This window comes from Brienomyrus brachyistius, chromosome 15 (genome assembly GCF_023856365.1).
Source record: "Brienomyrus brachyistius isolate T26 chromosome 15, BBRACH_0.4, whole genome shotgun sequence".
NCBI lineage: Eukaryota > Metazoa > Chordata > Actinopteri > Osteoglossiformes > Mormyridae > Brienomyrus > Brienomyrus brachyistius.
Genome location: NC_064547.1, coordinates 4,696,691 through 4,718,066, shown reverse-complemented (window position 1 = coordinate 4,718,066; position 21,376 = coordinate 4,696,691). Strand labels below are relative to the sequence as shown.

The following is a 21,376-nucleotide window of genomic DNA, read 5'->3' as shown; positions in this document are numbered from 1 at the left end:
AACCGCATATCCACTGGTTTACAGGAAAAAACATTAATCTGATTTTAAATTGCTGCCGGTATATATTTAACTACATTTCCCATCATTCCCGGCGTTGACAGCTCGTGTTGTTGCGCAATATACGCCATGGACCAAGGTTCTGGAGGAGGGATGGTGCAGCACGTACTTCGGCACCATCAGTACCACCCTGCCTGAATGTGGGGTACAGAAACACAGAAGAACAACAAACAAGTCGGACATAATTTGGCCACACGGATAATACGAACAGCGACATGGAAGATCAGAAGGTAAAATGGAGCCGGACGACTGGGTGTGCGAGATAGGCTGTGATGCTACACGGACAAAGAAAGGAAACGAAGGCAATTAAGAACGACTGTTCGCTTGCAAAAGGATAATCAGTTTTGGGTGGGAATCTAATGGAGATGGTCTGAAAAGCGGCAATTGTTAAATTAGTCTGCTGTAATTGCCCTTCAGTAGTTGCTACAGGGAAGGTCATTATGAATAGTCATGAATTTGCAGCTGACACTATTGTTTCTGCCATTAAACTGACTCTCTGTGCTGTTGGGAGGCGGCTCCGCCTCGCCGTGACAGCTCCTGGACGCGACATCGGTCGCTCCTCCTGCGCATTAGCGTGCTTCCATTGCATACATATGCCGGGGACTGCGGCGGTGACACTGGGAGGCATGCCTCCCCTCGGGGCTTAACTTAAAACAGCGGCGGAGGAGAGAGTTTAATATTTGATGGGGTGACTGGGGCACACACACAATTAAAAAAGGAAGTTCTTATTTATTGTGGAAGATGAATTCGTCCAAATTAAATATTAGGGGGTGTGGGTGGGGGGGAAGGCGGGCTACATGTCCCCCTCTCCCCCCACTCCAGTTTCTTCCCCCCTGACTGAACATCCAGTAATAGCTCCGGAAAACTCATCAAATGCAATTTGCTCTCTCTGTCAAGTAGATTTTATTTCCAAAAATGTAGAGCCTGCAGATGCGTGGCTCTCAGTGTGTAAGTTTATACTGGTTCTGGGTCTGGCGTTTGTCCGCAGTTTGTCCGCAGTTAGAAGGTATGCAATTGTATATTTATCCATCCATTTTCCAAACCACTTATCCTATTGGGTCGCGGGGGGTTCTATCCCGGAAGCAATGGGCACGAGGCAGGGAGCAACCCAGGATGGGGGGCCAGCCCATCACAGGGCACACTCACACACCATTCACTCACACATGCACACCTATGGGCAATTTAGCAAGTCCAATTAGCCTCAGCACGTTTTTGGACTCTGGGGGGAAACTGGAGTACCCGGAGGAAACCCCACGACGACATGGGGAGAACATGCAAACTCCACCCACATGTGACCCAGGCGGAGACTCGAACCCGAGTCCCAGAGGTGTGAGGCAATAGTGCTAACCACTGCACCACCATGCCGCCCCCGTTTATTTATCTAACTACAATATTAAAATACTGTTTGAAGTGTGTTTATTTTTATGAAAGGGTTTAAATATGCAATGAAGTGTTTTGCAACCTGTATCTCTTTGGTTTCTCTATGTAACATGTTTGAGGAAATGGAATATTTAACTTCGAGAAGTTAAGACGATCATCTACTTGATTTTGGGACAAGCAAGGCAAGTTGGTCACCTAGTTCCTGTTCTCTGCTGTCGTGTGCACTTGTCTCAGGAATCACTTAGGAAAATTACCAACACACTGGCTCTGAAGAATGAGGAGATCCAGAACTTCATATCTTCACTGAAGCAGAACCTGGAGAACGTCCAGGTACGGATCTACATCCTTCTTTGGGGACATTTACCACGGGTGTTGGGATTAATTTGGATTGAAATCCTGTCCTACCTTTGTATTTGCATGGCTATCCCCTTGTGGGTGTTTCCTCCAGATTAACAAGCTACTTCCTGGTTCAAAAAAATAGCAGTTAATTGAGCAGGTTTCTCTAAATTGTCCAGAGCATGTGAGGGTCCCCGCCATGGACATAGGCTCCAGGCTTGTCAACCCCTAGGGATCATTGGCTACAGAAGTTGGATGAGTGAATATTAAATAATGTACACTTCTAAGAACCAAGCCGAAGTATCAGTGGAGATATCAGTGGAGATATCAGTGGAGATATCAGTGGTGCACTTCCTGCTTGTTAAAAATTATATCCATGTTGTACTGAGACACTGGCATTTCTTGCACTGACTAGTAATGACGGAGAGTTGGGTTTATTTAAAAAATAAAAAAGAAAAGATGGATGGAATCTGATGCTACCCTGACAGATGAATGCAAACCGTGCTCAAGACGACCTGGAGGGTGAGTTCAGCTCGCTGTACTCAGTCCTGGACGAGCTGAAGGAGAGCATGGTGACCCGGATAAAGCAGGAGAGGGCCGCGCGTGTTTATGAGCTGCAGGTGTGTTTCTTGCGCTCGCTCCTTCTGATTGCTGCCACTGTCTACATTGCTTTTTGGCAGAGGTGGAGATTTCAGGTCTAGAGAGTAGAGTACAAATCCAGCCCAGGATTTTGTTTCAACCAAACCAGTTGTGTACTCTGTGACTCTGACTCTTTATACTCAACTGGTTGGTTAAAACAGAATCTTGGTCTGGATTTGAATTTTGTGGACCTGAAACCTCCACCCTTGCTATTTGGTAGCTGACGCTGGTACTCCCAGTCTGTACTGCCATACAAAGGCGAAACACCATAACTGCACGTTTTATCAAAATGGAGTGAGCCTCTTAGGTTTTGCTTGATCCCGAGACAATATTTCTTAGTTCAGCTCTTCTCAGCTTTGAGCATGCGAAGATCATAGTAAATATAAAATCTAAAGTAAAACTAAGGTAAAACACCTTTTTTCCTCAGTTTCAGTATAGTTACCGTGCTGTACTGAATATGTAGTTGGAAGGTGGATGGATGAATGACAGCAGGACATTTTGTGTGGGAGCGAAAAGAGGTCATTTTTAGCACTGAATGGGTTTGGTAGGTACTTAATACCACATACCAAACAGTTTGTCTGATTATTCCTTATGTTTTTCCCTGACAGATACGAATCAAGGAAAAGCATAGCATTCAAATCGTATTCCCAACTGCATGTGGTTGTACTTTTGCTCTCTTTATCTTATGTTCGCCTTGACCTTTGGCTGCTCTCTCAGAACCAGGTGAGCACATGCACCAAAGCTCTGGAGAGTTCAGAGGAGCTGCTGGAGTTGGCCAATCACACACTGTGCTCCTCAGCGATGGACGGTTTCAACCAGGTGGGACAGTCCAATAGAAAAACATGCCTTTTCTGTCTGCTTATGTTCCAAGAACTGAAGACTTAAGAGTGTTTTTTTTCCAGATTTTTCATAGCCACCAAATTAGAGACACTATCTGAGTTCCAAAAATCAATATTTAAGCAACAGTTCTATATGTGTTATGGGTGAGTGTACAGTACACCAATAGTCTGTGACACACTTCTACAAACATTAAAAATACACTCCAGATCTATGTTGCAGTGTATATAGCGTCATCAGCAGAAGCTGCACAAATCAGTATCTGTGTCCCTTTGTCGCTTATACCAAGATAGGCTGCCTGTGGTGATTCTGAACCTGGTCAGGTGAAATTAGCAGAATTACAGGCTGCAACTCGGCAATCTCTTCAACTTTCCTTCTATTTCTCTTTGTCTTCTTTCAATTTATTTGCTTCCAGGCTGCCAAAGACATAAAGGATAGGTATAGTATAATCAATTATCTGTGTTTTATTAAGCGTCAACGCATCACCTTGTACACTTATGGGCAGATATGAAGAATCATTTGAAGACAAACAAGTTTTGTATTAATCCATTCCTCAATGGAGCAGTTTCTTCCTCATCCTTTCTGTTTTAGATTCATGCTGAGCTATTTCTGGCCTATTCCTGGCTAATATAATAACGTTTGTGTCTGTGTGTGTATGTATACACAGTGTGACAATGGCCCCTGCCTTCCGGCTCTCACTTAAGCCCAAGGTCAGTGACAATATGAGTCATATGATGGTGGATTTCACTCAGGAGAGGGACATGCTACAGGCCATCAAGTTCCTTCCAGGTCAGTGAGGTCCATTCTTCCAGAACGCTGTCTCTGTCGCTGTCTCGTTTGCTTTCTGAGTTCTTGCTCTTAACTAACTCAGTTCAACTAAACTCAATGTTATGATTAAGTTATATAAGATGCAGTCACAGATTCTTGTGAAGATTTTGTCTGCTGGACGATAGACGCACCTTCCTCTTATTTGTCAGTCCCCTGTAGAAGTCATTATGGACACGGAAAATCCTAAGCAGGGACGGATTACGGACCGGGCCAGCGGGGCCGCTGCCCAGGGGCCCTTGGGGTGCAGGGGGCCCGTGGGGCCCCTAGCCCAAAACAATTTGCAGCGCTTATCAACAATGTATTATCGTTTGTCTATTTTAGAGGGCCTACATTCTTTGATCCTCTGCCTACAAGGGCCCCTGACCCTATAGGGAGGGCGTTTGGCTGCCAAGGGCCCTTGAATTGTGGTGGTTGTGGTGGTGGTGGTGGTGGTGGTGGGGCCCTCGCAAACGTTTTGCCCAGGGGCCCACACAACCCATAATTCGTCCCTGATCCTAAGACTGGTAATTTGGGGAGTGCACACTGCTTGCACTCTCCACCATGCCAAACCCTTCCCTCTCTGTCTGTTCCTCAGTTCCGTCGACCCCGGAAATACAGGTGTCTGAGTGCCAGGTGTGTGATAACACAGTGATGGTGGTCTGGACTCTGCCGGAACCCGACACCAAAATCGATCACTACATCCTGGAGCACCGCCGGACCAATCACGAGGGCCCACCGCGCGTCCGTGAGGAGTACCCCTGGATGGTGGTGGAGGGCATCCGCCACACAGAGCACACGCTCACAGGTGACCTCATGGCCTTGAAATGCAACTCCAGCAGGCTAGGTGCACGCGGAACAGCAGCCATACAGATGCGGTAATATTTACAATCAGCCAACTTAACAAAGAGACCCATTCCATATTTAGCAACGAAGTACTGTTACACTAAACGGTCGCCTAGCGAAAATCACAGAAGGCTGGACAAGACCGCAACCGTGCTTATGACTAAAGCCTTCCATACTCAGATTTCTTGTATCTTTCATGAAGTACTCATTTTACATTCTACTTCAAAGATATCTCTCTCACGTGTGCCACTTGGCGTAGGAAACTGGGTCATAAATGCACGCAAGAGTCGGAAAATGATTTTTTTTTTTTTTATTACCGTTGTTTTAGCTAATGATTACTTTTTTAACGTCCATAGGTCATAGAGATGGCTGATGAGTATTTACCATGAATAGATATATTTTCTAGATCTTTTGTTGTGTGTTTACCAGTTACTGTGTTCATAGAAACCCAGGAGGGTATTCCACGAAGCAGGATTTCTGAGTTGGCTGGGTTAACTTAAGCTAGAAGTCAAGATTGCCCAATAGGAATGCTCCTTACCTAAACTCTTATTGGACAATCATGACGTCTAAGTTAAGTTAACCCAGCTAACTCAGAGATCCTGCTTCGTGGAACTTTTTTTAACATTTAACGTAAATTAATTAAGCTACATTTCAGAAACTGAATCTTTTAAGTGAACTGTCCTCTACACTCTGTATACACATAGGCTTTAACACTGACTATGCACTTTCAAAGGCAGCGCATACTATGTAGAATTTGTATCAAAACGCTTCATACCCCTACAGATATGGTACTGGTTTTGCCTACATAATTCTGGTTAAATACACAAATACGACACGTTAACAGCCAACCTAATGCGACTGTGCATGTGCTGCCCCCTATCTTCAGGGTTACGCTTTGACACACGCTTCATGACATTCCGTGTAAAGGCGTGCAATAAGGCCGTGGCCGGAGATTTCTCGGAGCCTGTAACCCTAGAAACCAATGGTGAGTTCTGGACGTCAGCAGAAACTCAGTAATACAAATATACGTTTTTACTGGTTCAGCAATACAGTGGAAATAATGCACATTGGTGAGCTACATGAGCTGACTGGACTGCTACGGAGCAGCTCCAAGACTGAAGGTTGAATAGAACATTCTAGAATATTAAAATTGCTTAATGTCCTTTAGTAGTATGTATGTTTATGTACGTTTAAGATACGAAACTGATGTTTATAGGCATCAGAATGAGGTACTAAATATTAATGCTACTTAGAGTGGTTGCAAGGTCACATTAGGGTCACTACAAGGTCATTACAAGGAGTATGGGGATTGGCTGGAATGGTGTACGGTTTAAGTGGACTGATCAGGGATATGGTCATGTGACTAAGAAGAGAGACAGTGCTGTGGTTCTGGAGATGGTGCAGGAGCTACATACCTCAGCCGTGGCTTTGTCTGTTTCTCTAGCTTTCCTCTTCAAGCTGGACTCTAGTTCGTCCCACCAGAACTTGCGGGTGGAGGACCTTTCCGTAGAGTGGGACAGCAGTGGTGGGAAGGTCCAAGAGATGCGTAAGGAGAAGAACAGGACCAGCTCACCGATGAACTCTCCCGCCAGGTCCGAGTGGATTTCGCACAGCCACTGTGACAGCACTGTCCAACCGGTCCCTTTGTCCGCGTCCTTCATTCTCTGTCCCCTCCTTTGCACTCTCCCCCAGGAATGCCATGATGTCTCCCAAGAGGGCGCCCTCGGCCCGGGTGGGTCGTGACCGGTTCACGGCCGAGTCCTACACCGTGCTAGGTAAGGATCGGACCGGACCAGGCAGGGGCAAGGCTGGCTAAGCTTCTGTGTCACTCTCCTGAACGTATGTGACTAGCTGTCCTTCTAGAGTCCTAGTGGACCCGTTACGTCAGGATCTGTTCCAGCCCTGCCTGTTTGGCCAGTTAGTGTCACCATCCCAATCTGTGTTCCCCTTGGTTTTGCACCCTAGTGTGTTTGCTCCTGTGTTTCTTCCGGTTACCTGTATTTGCTGTGTTTGTTCCTGTGATGCTCCCTGCTTTAGTTCTTGCTTTTTTGCCTCCCTGCCTTAGTTAGACTCCTCTTGTATTTTTGAGTTTAATGAAGATCTTTGTTCCGTAAAGCTGCAGTGTGAATCGTCCTTGTGCCACACCACGCTGCCGTAACACATTATTGTTGTATCTATCCTCCTAACATCTCAGGGGACACCATGATCGACGCTGGCCAGCACTACTGGGAGGTTCGGTTTGACAAAGAGAGCAAGGCCTTCGCTGCCGGTGTGGCCCTACGGTCCCTGGGTCGCTTCGACCAGCTGGGGAAGAGCAGTGCCTCCTGGTGTCTCCACCTCAACAACTGGCTGCAGCAGAGTTTCACGGCCAAGCACAACAACAAGGCGCGCACCCTGGACTGCCCCATCCCCGACCGCATCGGTGTCTACTGTGGCTTCGAGGAAGGTGCACAAAGCAGATAAACCATGCTATGCCTGACGGCAAGGTCTCACATTCCAGTCATCTACCCATCCATCCATCTATCCATTCTGCTTAATCAGCAGAGGTCTGTGATGGTAACACAAGGCACAGGGCAGGGGACAGTCTGGATGGGACACCAGTCAAACACACGATCACATACACAATATGGAAACTTGCCACATGCTCTACACTGGAGGAAACCGGAGAAGAAAATAAAAACTTGAGAATCACATGCAAATTCAACACGCTCACAGAGCCAGGGACGGGATTTAAACCTCCAACTGTGAGGCCACAATGCTCCTGAAATATGCACAGATCAATAAGTTACATATTATGAAACCATGCAGCATTTCAGTGAGTGGGATGAGTTTTATGTAGGTCACCCTCTACTTGTTACTCAGCTGACTTGAGAGGGGAGTCGAGTCTAATATCTAACTCGGTCCCGTCATCCTCCAGGGGTCCTATCCTTCTACAATTCCAGGACCAAACAGCTGCTGCACACGTTCAGAACCAAGTTCCAGCAGCCCGTCATACCAGCCTTCATGGTAAGCGACTCACGCCTCTGCGTTCCTGCCTCACCCCGTCTGGGGCTCGCCGGCTCTTACACCGGCTGTTCCTCTGTCGCCCCCCGCAGGTGTGGAACGGCAGCTTCTCAGTGCAGACAGGGCTGCAGGTGCCCAGGGTGGTACAGAGCGGCCAGAGGAGAAGCAGCGGCACCAGCAGCTCAAACGCCAGCATCAACTAAGTCGAGGCCCCCTGCCACCGTCGCCACTGAAACTCAACCCACGTGCGCCCGCTCCAGTTCTGACGGAGAGTGATCCAAACCCATTTCTCACCATCACTCAGAACTTTTAACCAGCTCCTGCTAGCGTTTGCATCCACTAACCCCCCCCCTGTGGAAGGGCGGGGGGAGTTGGGCTGCATTCCCTCCGATTCTTCTTGTGCCTTTCAGCTTCTTGAAACCCGAGTCTCATGCACTCACGCGATCCTGCATCATCTACAGAGCAGAGTTCCAGAAGGATAAAGATCGTTTTCCTGCAATTACATCTATTCTGAGTGTCTGTCATAAGAAGTTTTCAGTTTCTCTTTCATTCCCCACAGTCCAAATTTCATGAGACGGCAGCACAAGCACACGTTAGCAGTCACTGAATAAATGGCGCCTGGCTTCTATTAGATGGTATTAGTTTCACTGACAGTGTGAATATGGGGGTGAGTGGGGGAGGGGGTTCGTCTATACTAGTGTGGCTCAGTGGGTTAGGGCACTGTGCTTGAGATCGGAAGGCCCCTAACACTCAGGTGCCCCAGGGACTGTCTCACCCAGCTCATCGCTTTGGATAAAAGCACCTGCTACATGTAAGAATGTAACTATGTACCTGTCTCCTGTATTGCAAGCTGGGTATGTGGGTGCCTGAATTTCACTGGTGTACACTGCAGTGCATCTGCTTTCTGTTCATGGGAATCAGATCAAGCCAGTGGTTGACGGATTGACTTCACCCACCATTGAACTGCACTGGGAAATTTAAATGCTTGGGCATTTTTATTGGACTTGATTGTTTTTTTTTGTGTGTACTCCACAATGCATTAAAGCTTCCAAACTATGATATAAAACTTGACTTCCTGGCGATAAAATCTTGTAAATGCTTTAATCTTGTACTGTTTGTCTAGCTGGGCAAATAAAGCCACACTGAGACAGTGTATGTCGCTGTACTGTGCGTCGATCCGAAATTAACCAGCACAGCGTTCACCTCACCACAGACCAGAAGACCGTATCTGCCACAGTCCCGCAACATTTCTTATTATATACATGAGGCTTTATCAAAGACCAGCTAGGTCTCACAATAAATAAAAAACTTTGATCGTCTTTGACTTATTGTAGCAGTACCTACTGTACATAACATTACTCTCAGTGAAAAGATGCATGGCTCTTTAGTATTATTGGTTATATATATATTAGATGATGATTATTATTATTCTTATATTATTATTATAAAAACTGTGAATGAAATAAGTACAAGGAAATACACTTAAGGGAACATGAATATATGACCCACAAGAAGAAAAAACATTTGCAGCTAGAAATTTCAGGTCCATCACTTTACTATGTACTATTACAAAGTGATCATTCTAAGGGGATCTGTAGAGTTACATAAAAATTCATGTTTGATTTACGCGTCTTACACATCCCCAGGATTGTGCATAATAAATAAAACAAAATTTCTTCTCAATATAATGAACTGCAAAAAAAATGTTCCAACTGTACAAGAAATTTACATTGTTAATTCTGTGCGCGTCTGCTGAGAGTGAGTAAGAAGCCAGAGAAATGAGGAGAAGTCATTCGATAAACGGCAGGTGGCTGTACACTAAGATACGTACAATATTTCAGTTAACAAATGATTGTGGCACTGATGTGACACTTACACTCTGATTTACCATCGCTTAAGGCATCCAGCAGGTCTGCTTCCAACAAGAATCAATTTCCCTCATCAATCTTCGCCGCTCCTCGGCGCAGTACTGGAGAGCTTTCCACCCCGTTGGATCGCTTCTGCGCCTTATGAGGCCGAGGGTTATGGATCCTCACACATCGGAGTGTCTGTATTGGTGCACAGCGTGCACATGCCCACCAAATCAAAAGGCACGCAATGTCAGTGCACGGTGTGCAGTCCTTCAGCCACTTCCGTGGGATCTCGAGGAAGACTGGGGGATTCCTTGCAGAAACGCTGGCTTCGAAGAGCTGGGTAGATCACTTCTTGTTCTCCTGTCTTTCTTCCACTTTCTTTTTAAGCTCCTCTGAGAAAGCTATTTGAAAGAATGGAGATTTACAAAAACTTCAGTCCTCCAACCGTTTGATCAGATTGTAAGAAAAGATCCTATCAAAACTAACAACCTCAAAACATACTGTATCTTTAGTAAGTAAATTTACTGAACAGTCAGTAAAATCAATGCATGCTTCTTATATTCAGCTGTTACATACCGAGGGGCAAGTCTCCAATTGAAGAGCCCATAGCAAAAGGTGGTTTAGAAATCGCTTGCTTGTTCTGCAAGCCAGTTTTCGCGGACACTGAGGGTACGGTCACAAGGAGCTGGTCAGTTCCTAAAGATCAGGAAATGAAGCAGGTTGAAGGTGAACAAGGGACACAAAACACTGTAAAGGAAAATCCAGGTAGGGGGAGTGAGGATGCATTACATCCCCGAATCACTTCATCACAGGGAACAGGTGAGGTTGACTCACCACTGGACTGTTCCTCACTGCTGGAATTACTGGGAAGTGAGTCCTGAACTGGTGACACAAATTTCTTCCCTGAAAAGTCAAGAAAAATGTCATTCCAACCCAGAATATAACTGTGATATTTACATGTTGATTCGGGAAATGTCACTAAAAAGAAGACAACACATCATGTAAATGACAAAAATGATTCTCAAAATATATACTACAGACTGTCTGTGCACCTTATACAGACTGTCTTTACAGTGGATAAGCAGAGCCCACCTGCCCCAGTCTCTGCTGAGAGAACCCTAACCTATCACATGATGGTCTGATACACCAAAGGGTACATCACCGGGTACATCAGTTAGTACACCAGTTAGTTCAACAAACGGTAGACCAGTAGGTACATCAGTGGGTACACCTGTGGGCACACCAGGCGGTACGCCATTGGACAAAGTGGTTTGTGTGTCCAGTGAGTACACCGGTGGGCACAGCGGTTTGTATTTCCAGTGAGTACACCAGTGGTCACAGCGGTTTGTATATCCAGTGAGTACACCAGTGGTCACAGCGGTTTGTATAACCAGTGAGTACACCAGTGGTCACAGCGGTTTGTATAACCAGTGAGTACATTAGTGTGCACAGTGGTTTGTATAACCAGTGAGTACACCAGTTGCACTGCAGCTGATGAGAAAGCCCTGTGGTTAGTTAAGTCAGCTGAACAGATCCTTCGTCTACCACTGCCAAACATCATGAGCATCTACAAGGATCTTCGTCTACTGGCGCCTGCTAAAAGATAAATGACCACAAGCCACTTGGCTGGAACAGCTCTGGAGCAGGTATTTCCCCAGAGCTGTTGATCACGATTTGATTAGCAGTCCTACCCAAGGCACAGACGTCTAATTTCCTGAAATCAGGACAGGGTGACCGGTACCTACCAAATCTTGGAAGGGGGATTGGTGCACGTGTGCCAGAGCCCGTGTGGTTGGGTTTCGATTCCTTGGCATTTGCTGCATCACAAACACAGTAAGATCAGTGCTCAGTGTCAGCCGGAGTTTGATTGGTCAAAAGGAGGCTTTGAGGCGCTGTGCTGGTCAGGACATCGAGCCCCTGTTCATTCAGATATATCTGGTAAATACTGTAGCTTTCACTTACCGAGGGGCAAGTCTCCAATTGAAGAGCCCATAGCAAAAGGTGGTTTAGAAATCGCTTGCTTGTTCTGCATGCCAGTTTTCGCGGACACTGAGGGTACGGTCACAAGGAGCTGGTCAGTTCCTGAAGATCAGGAAATGAAGCAGGTTGAAGGTGAACAAGGGACACAAAACACTGTAAAGGAAAATCCAGGTAGGGGGAGTGAGGATGCATTACATCCCTGAATCACTTCATCACAGGGAACAGGTGAGGTTGACTCACCACTGGACTGTTCCTCACTGCTGGAATTACTGGGAAGTGAGTCCTGAACTGATGACACAAATTTCTTCACTGAAAAGTCAAGAAAAACTGATTATTCCGACCCTGAATATAACTGTGATATTTACATGTTGATTCGGCCAATGTCACTAAAAAGAAGACAACACATCATGTAAATGACAAAAATGATTCTCAAAATATATACTACAGACTGTCTGTGCACCTTATACAGACTGTCTATACAGTGGATAAGCAGAGCCCACCTGCCCCAGTGTCTGCTGAGAGAACCCTAACCTACCACATGATTGTCTGATACACCAATGGGTACATCAGTGAGTACACCAGTTAGTATATCAATAGGTACATCAGTAGGTACACCAGTTAGTTCAACAATTGGTACACCACTGGGTACACCACTGGGCACACCACTGGGTACACCACTGGGTACACTAGTCAGTACACCAGTGCATACATTATTTGGTATGCCAGTTATTACTCTAATCAATGCATCATTAGTACACCAGTTTGTAAGGCAGATGGTACACCAGTGGGCACAGCAGCTGCATACTCAGTGGGTACATCAGTAAATACACTAGTAAGTACACCAATCAGTACAACAGTGGTCACAGTGGTTTGTATATCCAGTGAGTACATTAATGTGCATAGCAGTTTGTATATCCAGGGAGTACACCAGTGGGCACAGCGGTTTGTATATCCAATGAGTACACTAGTGGGCACAGCGGTTTGTATATCCAGTGAGTACACTAGTGTGCACAGCGGTTTGTATAACCAGTGAGTACACCAGTTGCACTGCAGCTGATGAGAAAGCCCTGTGGTGAGTTAAGTCAGCTGAACAGACCCCTTGTCTACCACTGCCAAACATCATGAGCATCTACAAGGATCTTCGTCTACTGGCGCCTGCTAAAAGATAAATGACCACAAGCCACTTGGCTGGAACAGCTCTGGAGCAGATATTTCCCCAGAGCTGTTGATCACGATTTGATTAGCAGTCCTACCCAAGGCACAGACGTCTAATTTCCTGAAATCAGGACAGGGTGACTGGTACCTACCAAACTTTGGAAGGAGCATTGGGGCACGTGTGCCAGAGCCCGTGTGGTTGGGTTTCTTTTTCTTGGAATTTGCTGCATCACAAACACAGTAAGATCAGTGCTCAGTGTCAGCCGGAGTTTGATTGGTTAAAAGGAGGCTTTGAGGCGCTGTGCTGGTCAGGACATTGAGCCCCTGTTCATTCAGATATATCTGGTAAGTGGGCAGGGAGAAAACTGATGACATGGGACTGGGTCTTTCACTTTCATGCCAACTGATCACCGGTCATCAGACCAACCTCCTGAACCTGAATGGATTAATTACATTGACCTTGAACATCAGCTGGGTGGATTCAGCAGTATAAGGGAGTCTGTGACATGGTCCCAAATGGAGAGTTGTGTGCATGTGTTCGGGAGAGTGTCAGAGGTGGATAGTTTAGGTCCAGAAAGTAAAATCCAGACCAAGATTTTGTTTCAACGGACGAGTTGAGCAAAAAGAGTCACACAAAGTATGCAACTGGTTGGTTGAAACAAAATCTTGGCCTGGATTTTTACTTTCTAGCCCTGAACTGATCACCTCTGGAGAGTGCTGGTTTAACGTGCACTTTCCATGCTGTTTTTAAAGTGCTTTACTGTCATTTCACATTCACAGTTTGGGTTTGGTCAAGCCTACTTTGCAGAGGCTCATTAACACGGTCAGAGGCCCATGGGCTGTTTTCTACAATGTGGTTGTTACTGAGTGTGGATGGGGGTTGCCGACAATACTAGCTGTCGACTAAGAGTGTTGTCACTGGGGTCACTGGAACGATACATGCTGTCAACTGGTGGGGGTAGGTTAAAATTTCATTGAACAAGGTTAGTTGAGCCCCCTGCGATGGGCTGGCCCCCCATCCTGGGTTGTTCCCTGCCTCGTGCCCATTGCTTCCGGGATAGGCTCCGGACCCCCCGGGACCCAGTAGGATAAGCGTTTTGGAAAATGGATGGATGTATGGATTGTAGAGCCCCCTTTTTAGCGGAGATCCCTGAGCATCAACCCCACACCTGTCCCCCCAATGGGACGGACCTCTAATCTCCTGAGATGTAGTGTGCAGGCTGACTGGAACCTACCTGTCTTAGATGGGCCCGCTGGGACACAAGCTGGATGGAGGGATTCCTGCATCGTGTTGCTACCTGCGTCACAAAACAGACAAAAATCAGCACTCACTGGCAGTTAAAAGAGGGTTGTGCCGCACCGTGCTGCTGACTGAAGTAGATAAAAGCCCATGACCAAACGTAAGGTAAAAGTGTGTCAACCATACAGAATGAAAGGAGCTGAGAAGGAGGGGTGAGGGTATTCGCCATTATTACGGTGTACGCTAAAAAACTTTGCATGCAGGCTTACTGTTTGTTTTTGGTTGTCTGCAGGTTACATAAGACATACACAGGACACCTCACTCAACACTCCTCCTTAAAACATCTCCAAAATAAATAAACCCAAATGTGCATGTGGGCCTCCCCCCTTCCGAGCACCTAGCCACACATGTTTGCGCCAAAAACGAAAGTGCTCGTTCGTACTTTTACGGTTCAGCCATCTGTTCGATTCTTAATCCATGCTGATGAGAGCTGGAAATAGACAGTCCTGTTTCAGGAAGGTAACTGACTGACTGAGAGGAGCTACCTGGCGGAGGGGCTTTCAGACTGGGGCTTCCTGTGATGAATTTCAGATTCTTCTCTCCATTCTCCTCATTCTGCTGAACTAAAGCTGGGGGGGAGGGGGGGGGCAGGGGAGGCAAGGAATCAACAAGATGGGTTTACAAGCAGCCACTAATTAATGGTAGCCCTGCACTTTACATTGAAACCTACGAATCAGCATCGGACGACAGTAAATATTAAACACCCACATGGACAAATTGGACAGGCTTGTATACGTGTTTGCAACATCACATAGCGGGATGTTTACACAGGCTGATAAGGCAAGGGAGTCTTTCTACAGGCTTTGCCCACCACCACAAATAAACATGTGTGCTTCAAGACGAGCTGCTCACTGATGTTGTCATTATATATATTATTGAGGATGAAGGGCTGTAGGATTCCAGAGGTTTTCTCCTCGAGGCATTTGATTACTTCATAGAGGTTGTCACAGGGAATCTAAGACACACAAGGAAACAGGAGGGTCAGTTGTGTAGGGTGCGGGGGAGGGCAAATATTTATTTTAAGTGTCACTTTGAACCCCTAGTTCTAGCATACTGTTAAAATGCAGGACATTTCTAATGTCGGCAACATCTAAATCCTAGTACTTAGCCCAGTAAGACCTAAAGGAAAGTTATTTTGCAGGAAGTAAGTTATGAAAGTGCTGCAGAGGGCAGACGGTGAGGAAGCATCCTGGAGGGTCATGTGATGATCACATTTACATTTACAGGATTTGGCAGACGCCCTTAGCCAGAGCGACTTACATCATCACATGGTGAAGGGGACGGGCTAGGCCCCTGTTCTTTAAGGCGGTGTTTCCCAACCCAGTCCCTGGAGACCCACAGAGGGTCCACCTTTTTGCTCCCTGCCAGACAGTCCATGAGGACAAACATTTTTCTCATGAGGTCAACTAAATAATGTGAGGAAGTCAATAGCTGGTAGGTGGCCAAATATTTGAAATTAAATTGCCTATTCTGAGGCTATTCAGTTTTCTCTTTCATAGTGTACAGCTTTAGTACATTTTAATGAAGCAAAACTATAGTAGCAATGTCTGTCTTCTCAGTGGTTATATCTGAACTGTGTCAAGTGGTTGATATTAGAAGTAAAAGCCCTTCTTATCGGAACATTGCCTTTGCTGGTTTCCCCGCTGGTACCCCGTCGGACAGCTATGGAATGCAGGAAAACAGCCAGCGACTGGTATAAATATTACTTTCTTCTCAGAAATGACTCAGTGCAGCTCCCTGAGTGATACCATTCCAGCCAAATGTCATTTTACCTTTTTGAATATTGCGTCACTTATACCACTTAGGTAGAAATGAATATAACAACAGTAACTGGAGGAAGAATTGCAATTCTGCAATAAAATACATGGCGTGAGTCCGTGAGAGAGGGACGGTAGGATGCTGCTGAACTCACTGGGGTCTCCAGATTAATCAGAAATCCTCCTTCTGGCCTTCGAATGACACGGTAATGGTGGAACACCGACCTGATGGGAGATAATCATAATAAAGACTGTCGCTAATGCGGTAAATTCTGATTGTGTTCAGAGCCACGCAGAGCCACAGAGGGAGGAGGGGGCAAACAGGCCGCCATAAAGAACATTCCGGAAAGGTTCTCCTTACCCATTCAGGTCCTGGCGGGTGGTGACGGCCATGAAGCCGTCTTTGCTCGGTCTTAGCAGCATGTTTCCACAATCCGCATACTTCTCCAGAAGACCCATGGCCTCCTTCCGGGAGACTTCATGGAAACACCTGCATTACCCAAACACAAAAAGCCAGTCACATGACCGGACGTGGAAAAGCTCATTGGATTCTCTCCTTAATTGTCCAGACAGTGGTGGTAAGAAATGTGCAACACTCACGGTGGCATGTCTGCCACTAGAGAAAGGTAGAGATTGTCTTGGACAGCAGCTGTATTCTGTCTCTCCTGTTCTTTTTCTACCACCTCCTGCAACATGTGTACTTGCCCTGGGAGCAGATTTAGGGTGCTGGGAACAGAGTGCTGAGACAGAACCAGGGGAAGTAAATTGTTACGGCCATTTGGAGACTTCCTTATTGTACATATGATGCACATACTGCTGCCGGTAGAATGTGCTAATCATTCACTGGAACAACATCGCAATGTGTGACTTAAACATAAAGACTGCAACTTGTTTCCATGGCGATGCCCGATTGCGTTACTGACCTCTGCAACAGCATGGATGAAGCCCTTCCAGAGTTCACGATTTTCCAGAGTGGGAACCTAGAGACGGGAGGAGCATGTGGGTCCAGCACAAGTAAAATGACCTGATAGTCCATGTTGGGGGGGCGGGGGGGGGTGCTATGGGCTTCTTAAACTTAAAGGCTTCTTTGCTTGGCTAAATAGTTCATTTCGTCTTGTGCTTTGACTGGTTTGTTTCCTTGATTAAAAGATTCATCCAGCGGTTTTGCATTAACATCAGTGACACAAGCATGATTATAGGAGGCTGACCAATCGGCACACAGCAAGAACTCAGCTCTTAAGTGAAATCTGGGTCCTTTTATTTGAAACGGACGTTCACAAATCCTGTCGCAGCTCAATGTGTCTTCTCTAACATGGATTATCTGGTCAGCCTACTATGGAAATGATTATGTCTTAACACAGGTTTAAGTAACAAATGTGGGGCCTTCTAATTTTTCAGTTTAAAAACTCTGTGCTGTGTATTTGCCCAAAAAGACCAGTATTTCAAGAGTTCCTTGTTTTTGCTTACAATGAGAAAAATATGAGATCAGGTTTACATTGTAAATAAGTACTTTAAAAGATAGTATGCGCTATAGAATCCACAGCATGTAACAGTAGACTAGTGCTGGTATACTGCAGTACACAAAGATATAACTCAAAAACTATTAATGGAAGATGACACCATTTCTCAGTTTCTCTCGGTCTATAAACAGGTCAAAACTGAGATCATCTCACTTAGCTTATAAACATAAAACCAGCGTTAAAACCAGAAATGAACCTGAAAGTTACCCAACTCTGGCAAACTACCTCCCAGATGTAGAAACCGTTATAACCGTACTTCTGAAACTTCTTCTTCCCGATCTACTTCGGTCAGTTTCCTCAGTTTCCTCCTACCGCAATTATCACATTATAAATGACAAAGAACCTCATTATAAAGCTCCAGCTCAGCGATTACAGTACTCCTCCATCTAAAAAAATCTCCTCTCCTCTCCCGAACCAAGTTTGCATTGACGTGCATGGCCTTTGGAAGTATATGAACCAGAATAGTTCTGCAGGGAGAGGCTGGTGGATCTGCCGCCGTTTGGTATCACAGATTTTGGGGCCCAGCTGAGCTGGAAGTCACATGGCACTATTTGTTTGCCAGTCGGTGGGGCAGACTCACAGTGATTTTGAATTCCCCCTCCTTGGTACGCAGTTGGAATCGAGCTGCCCCCAGGTTTCGGTCTCGGCTGTTGTCATCCAGCAGGGAGATAAATCCGTCAAGGTCAATCCTGTCCACATACTCCAAGAGGGGACAAGACACATCTACCATCAGCACGCCATTAACATCATGCTGCCCGTGGTCCAGCCGCCTTTCCTCAATGCACACTCACCTCCACGTCCTTGATGGTGTTGTAGAAAAACAGGGTGTTCCCACAAAGGGATGCCCAGAGACGCTGGGACACCTGGACAAGCAATCAAAGATAAACTATTTGTGACATCTACAGAGGATTTTTAAAATGATGCATGGGAGCAGAGTTTTGCCGTGGAACAAAAAAAAATGAATCGGCATCAGTCTTTGCAACACCAAGCATATGTAAGCAGAAACGGAAATACGCAGATGGGGGAAAAGATCACCCAGAAGAACTGGTTAGTTGAGTCTGTTACACAACTGGACTAATATTTTGCTCCGTCTATGTCAGACAGCCCAGAAGCTTTGGAAGACCCCTGCAAACGTCATGGAGTGAACTAAACCATGCTTTCAGGAAACATATTTCTCAATAATAATATGATGTAAGAAATAGATTCATACTTAATTCCTCAGGTTTTTTCCATCAGAATAAGAATTTAGCGATTAATTGTCATTGTTGACACACCACAGCATACAACAATGAAATGTGTCCTCTGCATTTAACCCACATGTGACAATGTGACGTAGCGGGGGGGCAGCTAATTCAGCACATTAGTATGATATTCAGTTTAAGTTGAATAATGTTTGAAGTATGTCATTTGGATTGGATTCATTACGTTGTTTATTTTTTAGTAACCTGTAAAATAACATGCATATAAATTGAAAAAAGATGGAAGAAAAATATATTCTTTGTGAACATTCGCCCATGTCCATCGAAAAGTGACAATAGGCAGTTGTGCAAGACCACTTCTAGGGAGGGCATTTCACCCAGGCACCATTTCCTTATCGTCTCTGAGAAATTTATTGCCGTTATTCATTAACTGAACAGGCCACCAGACAGGGACAAATGCCACGTGACAGGGCAGGATCATTACCGTAACACAGACGATCACTTACAAGATGCATATATGCAGTTTTAAAAGCACCAAGACCTATCCTTTGAATCTACCTTTACCTAGTTCAGCTTAAATGTATTTCATGGTTTAAAAGATCTGATTGAACAACCCTTACATTAATGTATGACAAGTGCAAATGCTTTAGCAATTTATTTATGTAACATACTCATTTTTTTCCTGTGGTCTTATCCTACATGAATGACAAAACAGCAATTCAGAATTTAAGTTTCACTAGAACATCACAGTAATTTGACACTTACTGCATATTTGTAAAACATACTACCTCAGGGAACAAAATTCATTTCTGAAACCTCTTATCTTGTAGCTTCTTCCACAAGGAATTTTCCCCATCATGTGACAGATTAAGTTCCATGTGATTTCTTGGCGAAATCATTATTACTGTCTAACTGGTTTCATCCAGCGATAACACAAACAGCAAACAAAGTTCATTTCAGTCGTTTCTAGAATGTCAACAGCTAACCTGTGTGGAATGTAGCCACCTTTATGAAACTTCCCTTCGTATCAGGAAGATTTAGAGCACGCACATTATGTCCTGGCATGTTTACAAATGTCTGGCCCTAAACCAAAATTCATATGACAAAACATGACTCACTTTGCTGAATCATTTTCCTGGTTATATTCTTAAAAAATTAAACAAATTTCCACCTTCAGAACTACAATGCTTTAAGATTTTGTGTTATCCATTGCAATATGCTAAGCAGTTTTCGGTAATGCATCCAGAACTTTAATAATCGAGGATCATACAAAATGAATAAATGACTCATTTTTAAGTAAAGTCTAAGGGGAATAGAGTAGTGTTTTACTTAAACCCTAATAATACCCCAAGCTTGCTTATATGATTCTACATCTTGCTTTCCTTCCATGACGCCTTTTGGCACCGCCGGATAAAAAGTATTAAGTGACCGCAGGCGACTGGACCCACGCCCCACCACTCCCCTTTTTTACGTCTTCTTTTTACGCTAAATTGCTGAAGTTTGTCCATTTCGATTCGAGCTAACTGACGTTAAAACGACGTCACGTCAGAAAGCAACGGAGCTGACTGGGGGCTCACAAAATTCACAAATGCATGTAACATAAGGAAGACGTCACAGTGAGTGCAATATTTAAAAAAATAGAAAAATAAAAAAGAGGGGTGGCTACGGGGGGGGGGGGCTGGTGGTGGTCTGCTTGGTGATTCCCCAATGACGTAGTGCCCATGTGCTTTGCCCAAATGCCTATGTGGCATTCGCGCGTTATGGAGTTTGGGTGACCAGAAAATCCAATACAACGTGCGTATGGGTGTAACAGAGGACTTTTTTGCAGCTGGTGACAATTGTAAATAAAGTTGATTACACAATGTAGCTGTTTCAGTTATAAATGGATAATGGATATCTTTGATTATTAAATGTGAATATGTTGCATGTAAGAAAGAAATAATACGAACTTGATTGGTTGATTCGCCCTCATTGGAATTAGTCGATCAGTTTTGATTGTTAGTGACCAGCACACAAATTTAAAAGGCATTAGTTAAATGAAAGCAATCAGTGCAGTACAATTTGCAAGACTCGATATAAAATCATCACATATAAAATACATAAAAATACTATATAAAACAAATGACTAAAACATATACCTTTTCTTTAGCTGAGCTCTTTTCAAGATAACCTTCGTAGTAGCAATTCGGGATCTGTCGCCTTTGTTGCAGTTTGGATTGTGGATTTGCCATCGGAATCCCAGGTTAACTTAAAGCAAAGGGCTCCAGAAAACACGTCCTTCCTTCCTCAATTATCGGAAGAAGAGGAAAAAAATAAATCCTTCATTGCGTTTTGACAATAAATTCTTCAAGAGATAGATTACACTCTCCAAAGAAAACGCATGAACTATCAGGAAAGTACGCTTGTTCAAGAGTACTCAAAAATTTAAACTAGCAAATCCGTACTTACGACACTAAACTAGACGATTCTAGCTTCATATTACTCTGCTCTGATCCACATGTCAAATAAAGCCGCCGAAACCAAACAAGTCAGTGTATTATTTTACTGACAGCCCGTCAGTCCCAGTAGGCGTTTCGGAAAATCACGCCTACAAATAAACCCCTGGCCGGGAAACACCTTTCACAAAATACGTCGACCTCCGAAAGCGATCTAGAGCACGACTGAACAAATATTTTAAATGTGTGTAATTTGTTTAAAAGTATAATTAAAC

The 21,376-nt window shown here is 44.9% G+C and overlaps 2 protein-coding genes and 1 long non-coding RNA gene across 6 annotated transcripts; 2 read left to right on the top strand and 1 right to left on the bottom strand.

Annotated features, from left to right (window-relative positions):
* The first annotated feature begins 92 nt into the window (after positions 1–92).
* fsd1 (fibronectin type III and SPRY domain containing 1) lies at positions 93–8,968 on the top strand. Its single transcript, XM_048976057.1, has 13 exons — positions 93–287; positions 1,672–1,767; positions 2,262–2,393; positions 3,130–3,231; positions 3,665–3,687; positions 3,917–4,038; positions 4,652–4,861; positions 5,786–5,884; positions 6,344–6,491; positions 6,592–6,674; positions 7,094–7,345; positions 7,817–7,905; positions 7,995–8,968. The coding sequence occupies exons 1-13, from the start codon at positions 273–275 to the stop codon at positions 8,103–8,105; spliced, it is 1,482 nt and encodes a 493-aa protein (XP_048832014.1). The 5' UTR covers positions 93–272; the 3' UTR covers positions 8,106–8,968.
* A 471-nt stretch (positions 8,969–9,439) lies between these two features.
* Positions 9,440–21,300, bottom strand: LOC125708494 (signal-transducing adaptor protein 1-like). 4 transcript variants are annotated; one of them, XM_048976054.1, is made up of 18 exons: positions 21,115–21,297; positions 20,805–20,947; positions 18,259–18,330; positions 18,048–18,167; positions 16,871–16,927; positions 16,548–16,687; positions 16,309–16,437; positions 16,103–16,172; positions 15,043–15,145; positions 14,676–14,759; positions 14,126–14,188; positions 13,043–13,114; positions 11,976–12,044; positions 11,718–11,837; positions 11,501–11,572; positions 10,590–10,658; positions 10,332–10,451; positions 9,440–10,156 (listed from the first exon to the last, which is right to left on the bottom strand). In XM_048976054.1, the coding sequence occupies exons 2-18, from the start codon at positions 20,895–20,897 to the stop codon at positions 10,101–10,103; spliced, it is 1,509 nt and encodes a 502-aa protein (XP_048832011.1). In that variant the 5' UTR covers positions 20,898–20,947; positions 21,115–21,297; the 3' UTR covers positions 9,440–10,100. The 4 variants fall into 4 exon arrangements, with proteins under 4 accessions (XP_048832011.1, XP_048832010.1, XP_048832013.1 ...); XM_048976053.1 differs by having other exon boundaries at positions 20,805–21,297; XM_048976056.1 differs by lacking the exons at positions 10,590–10,658; positions 11,501–11,572; positions 11,718–11,837 and having other exon boundaries at positions 20,805–21,300.
* LOC125708499 (uncharacterized) lies at positions 15,534–16,094 on the top strand. Its single transcript, XR_007382492.1, has 3 exons — positions 15,534–15,624; positions 15,750–15,883; positions 15,996–16,094. It is a non-coding gene; the product is annotated as an uncharacterized LOC125708499 (long non-coding RNA).
* Positions 21,301–21,376: the final 76 nt, after the last annotated feature.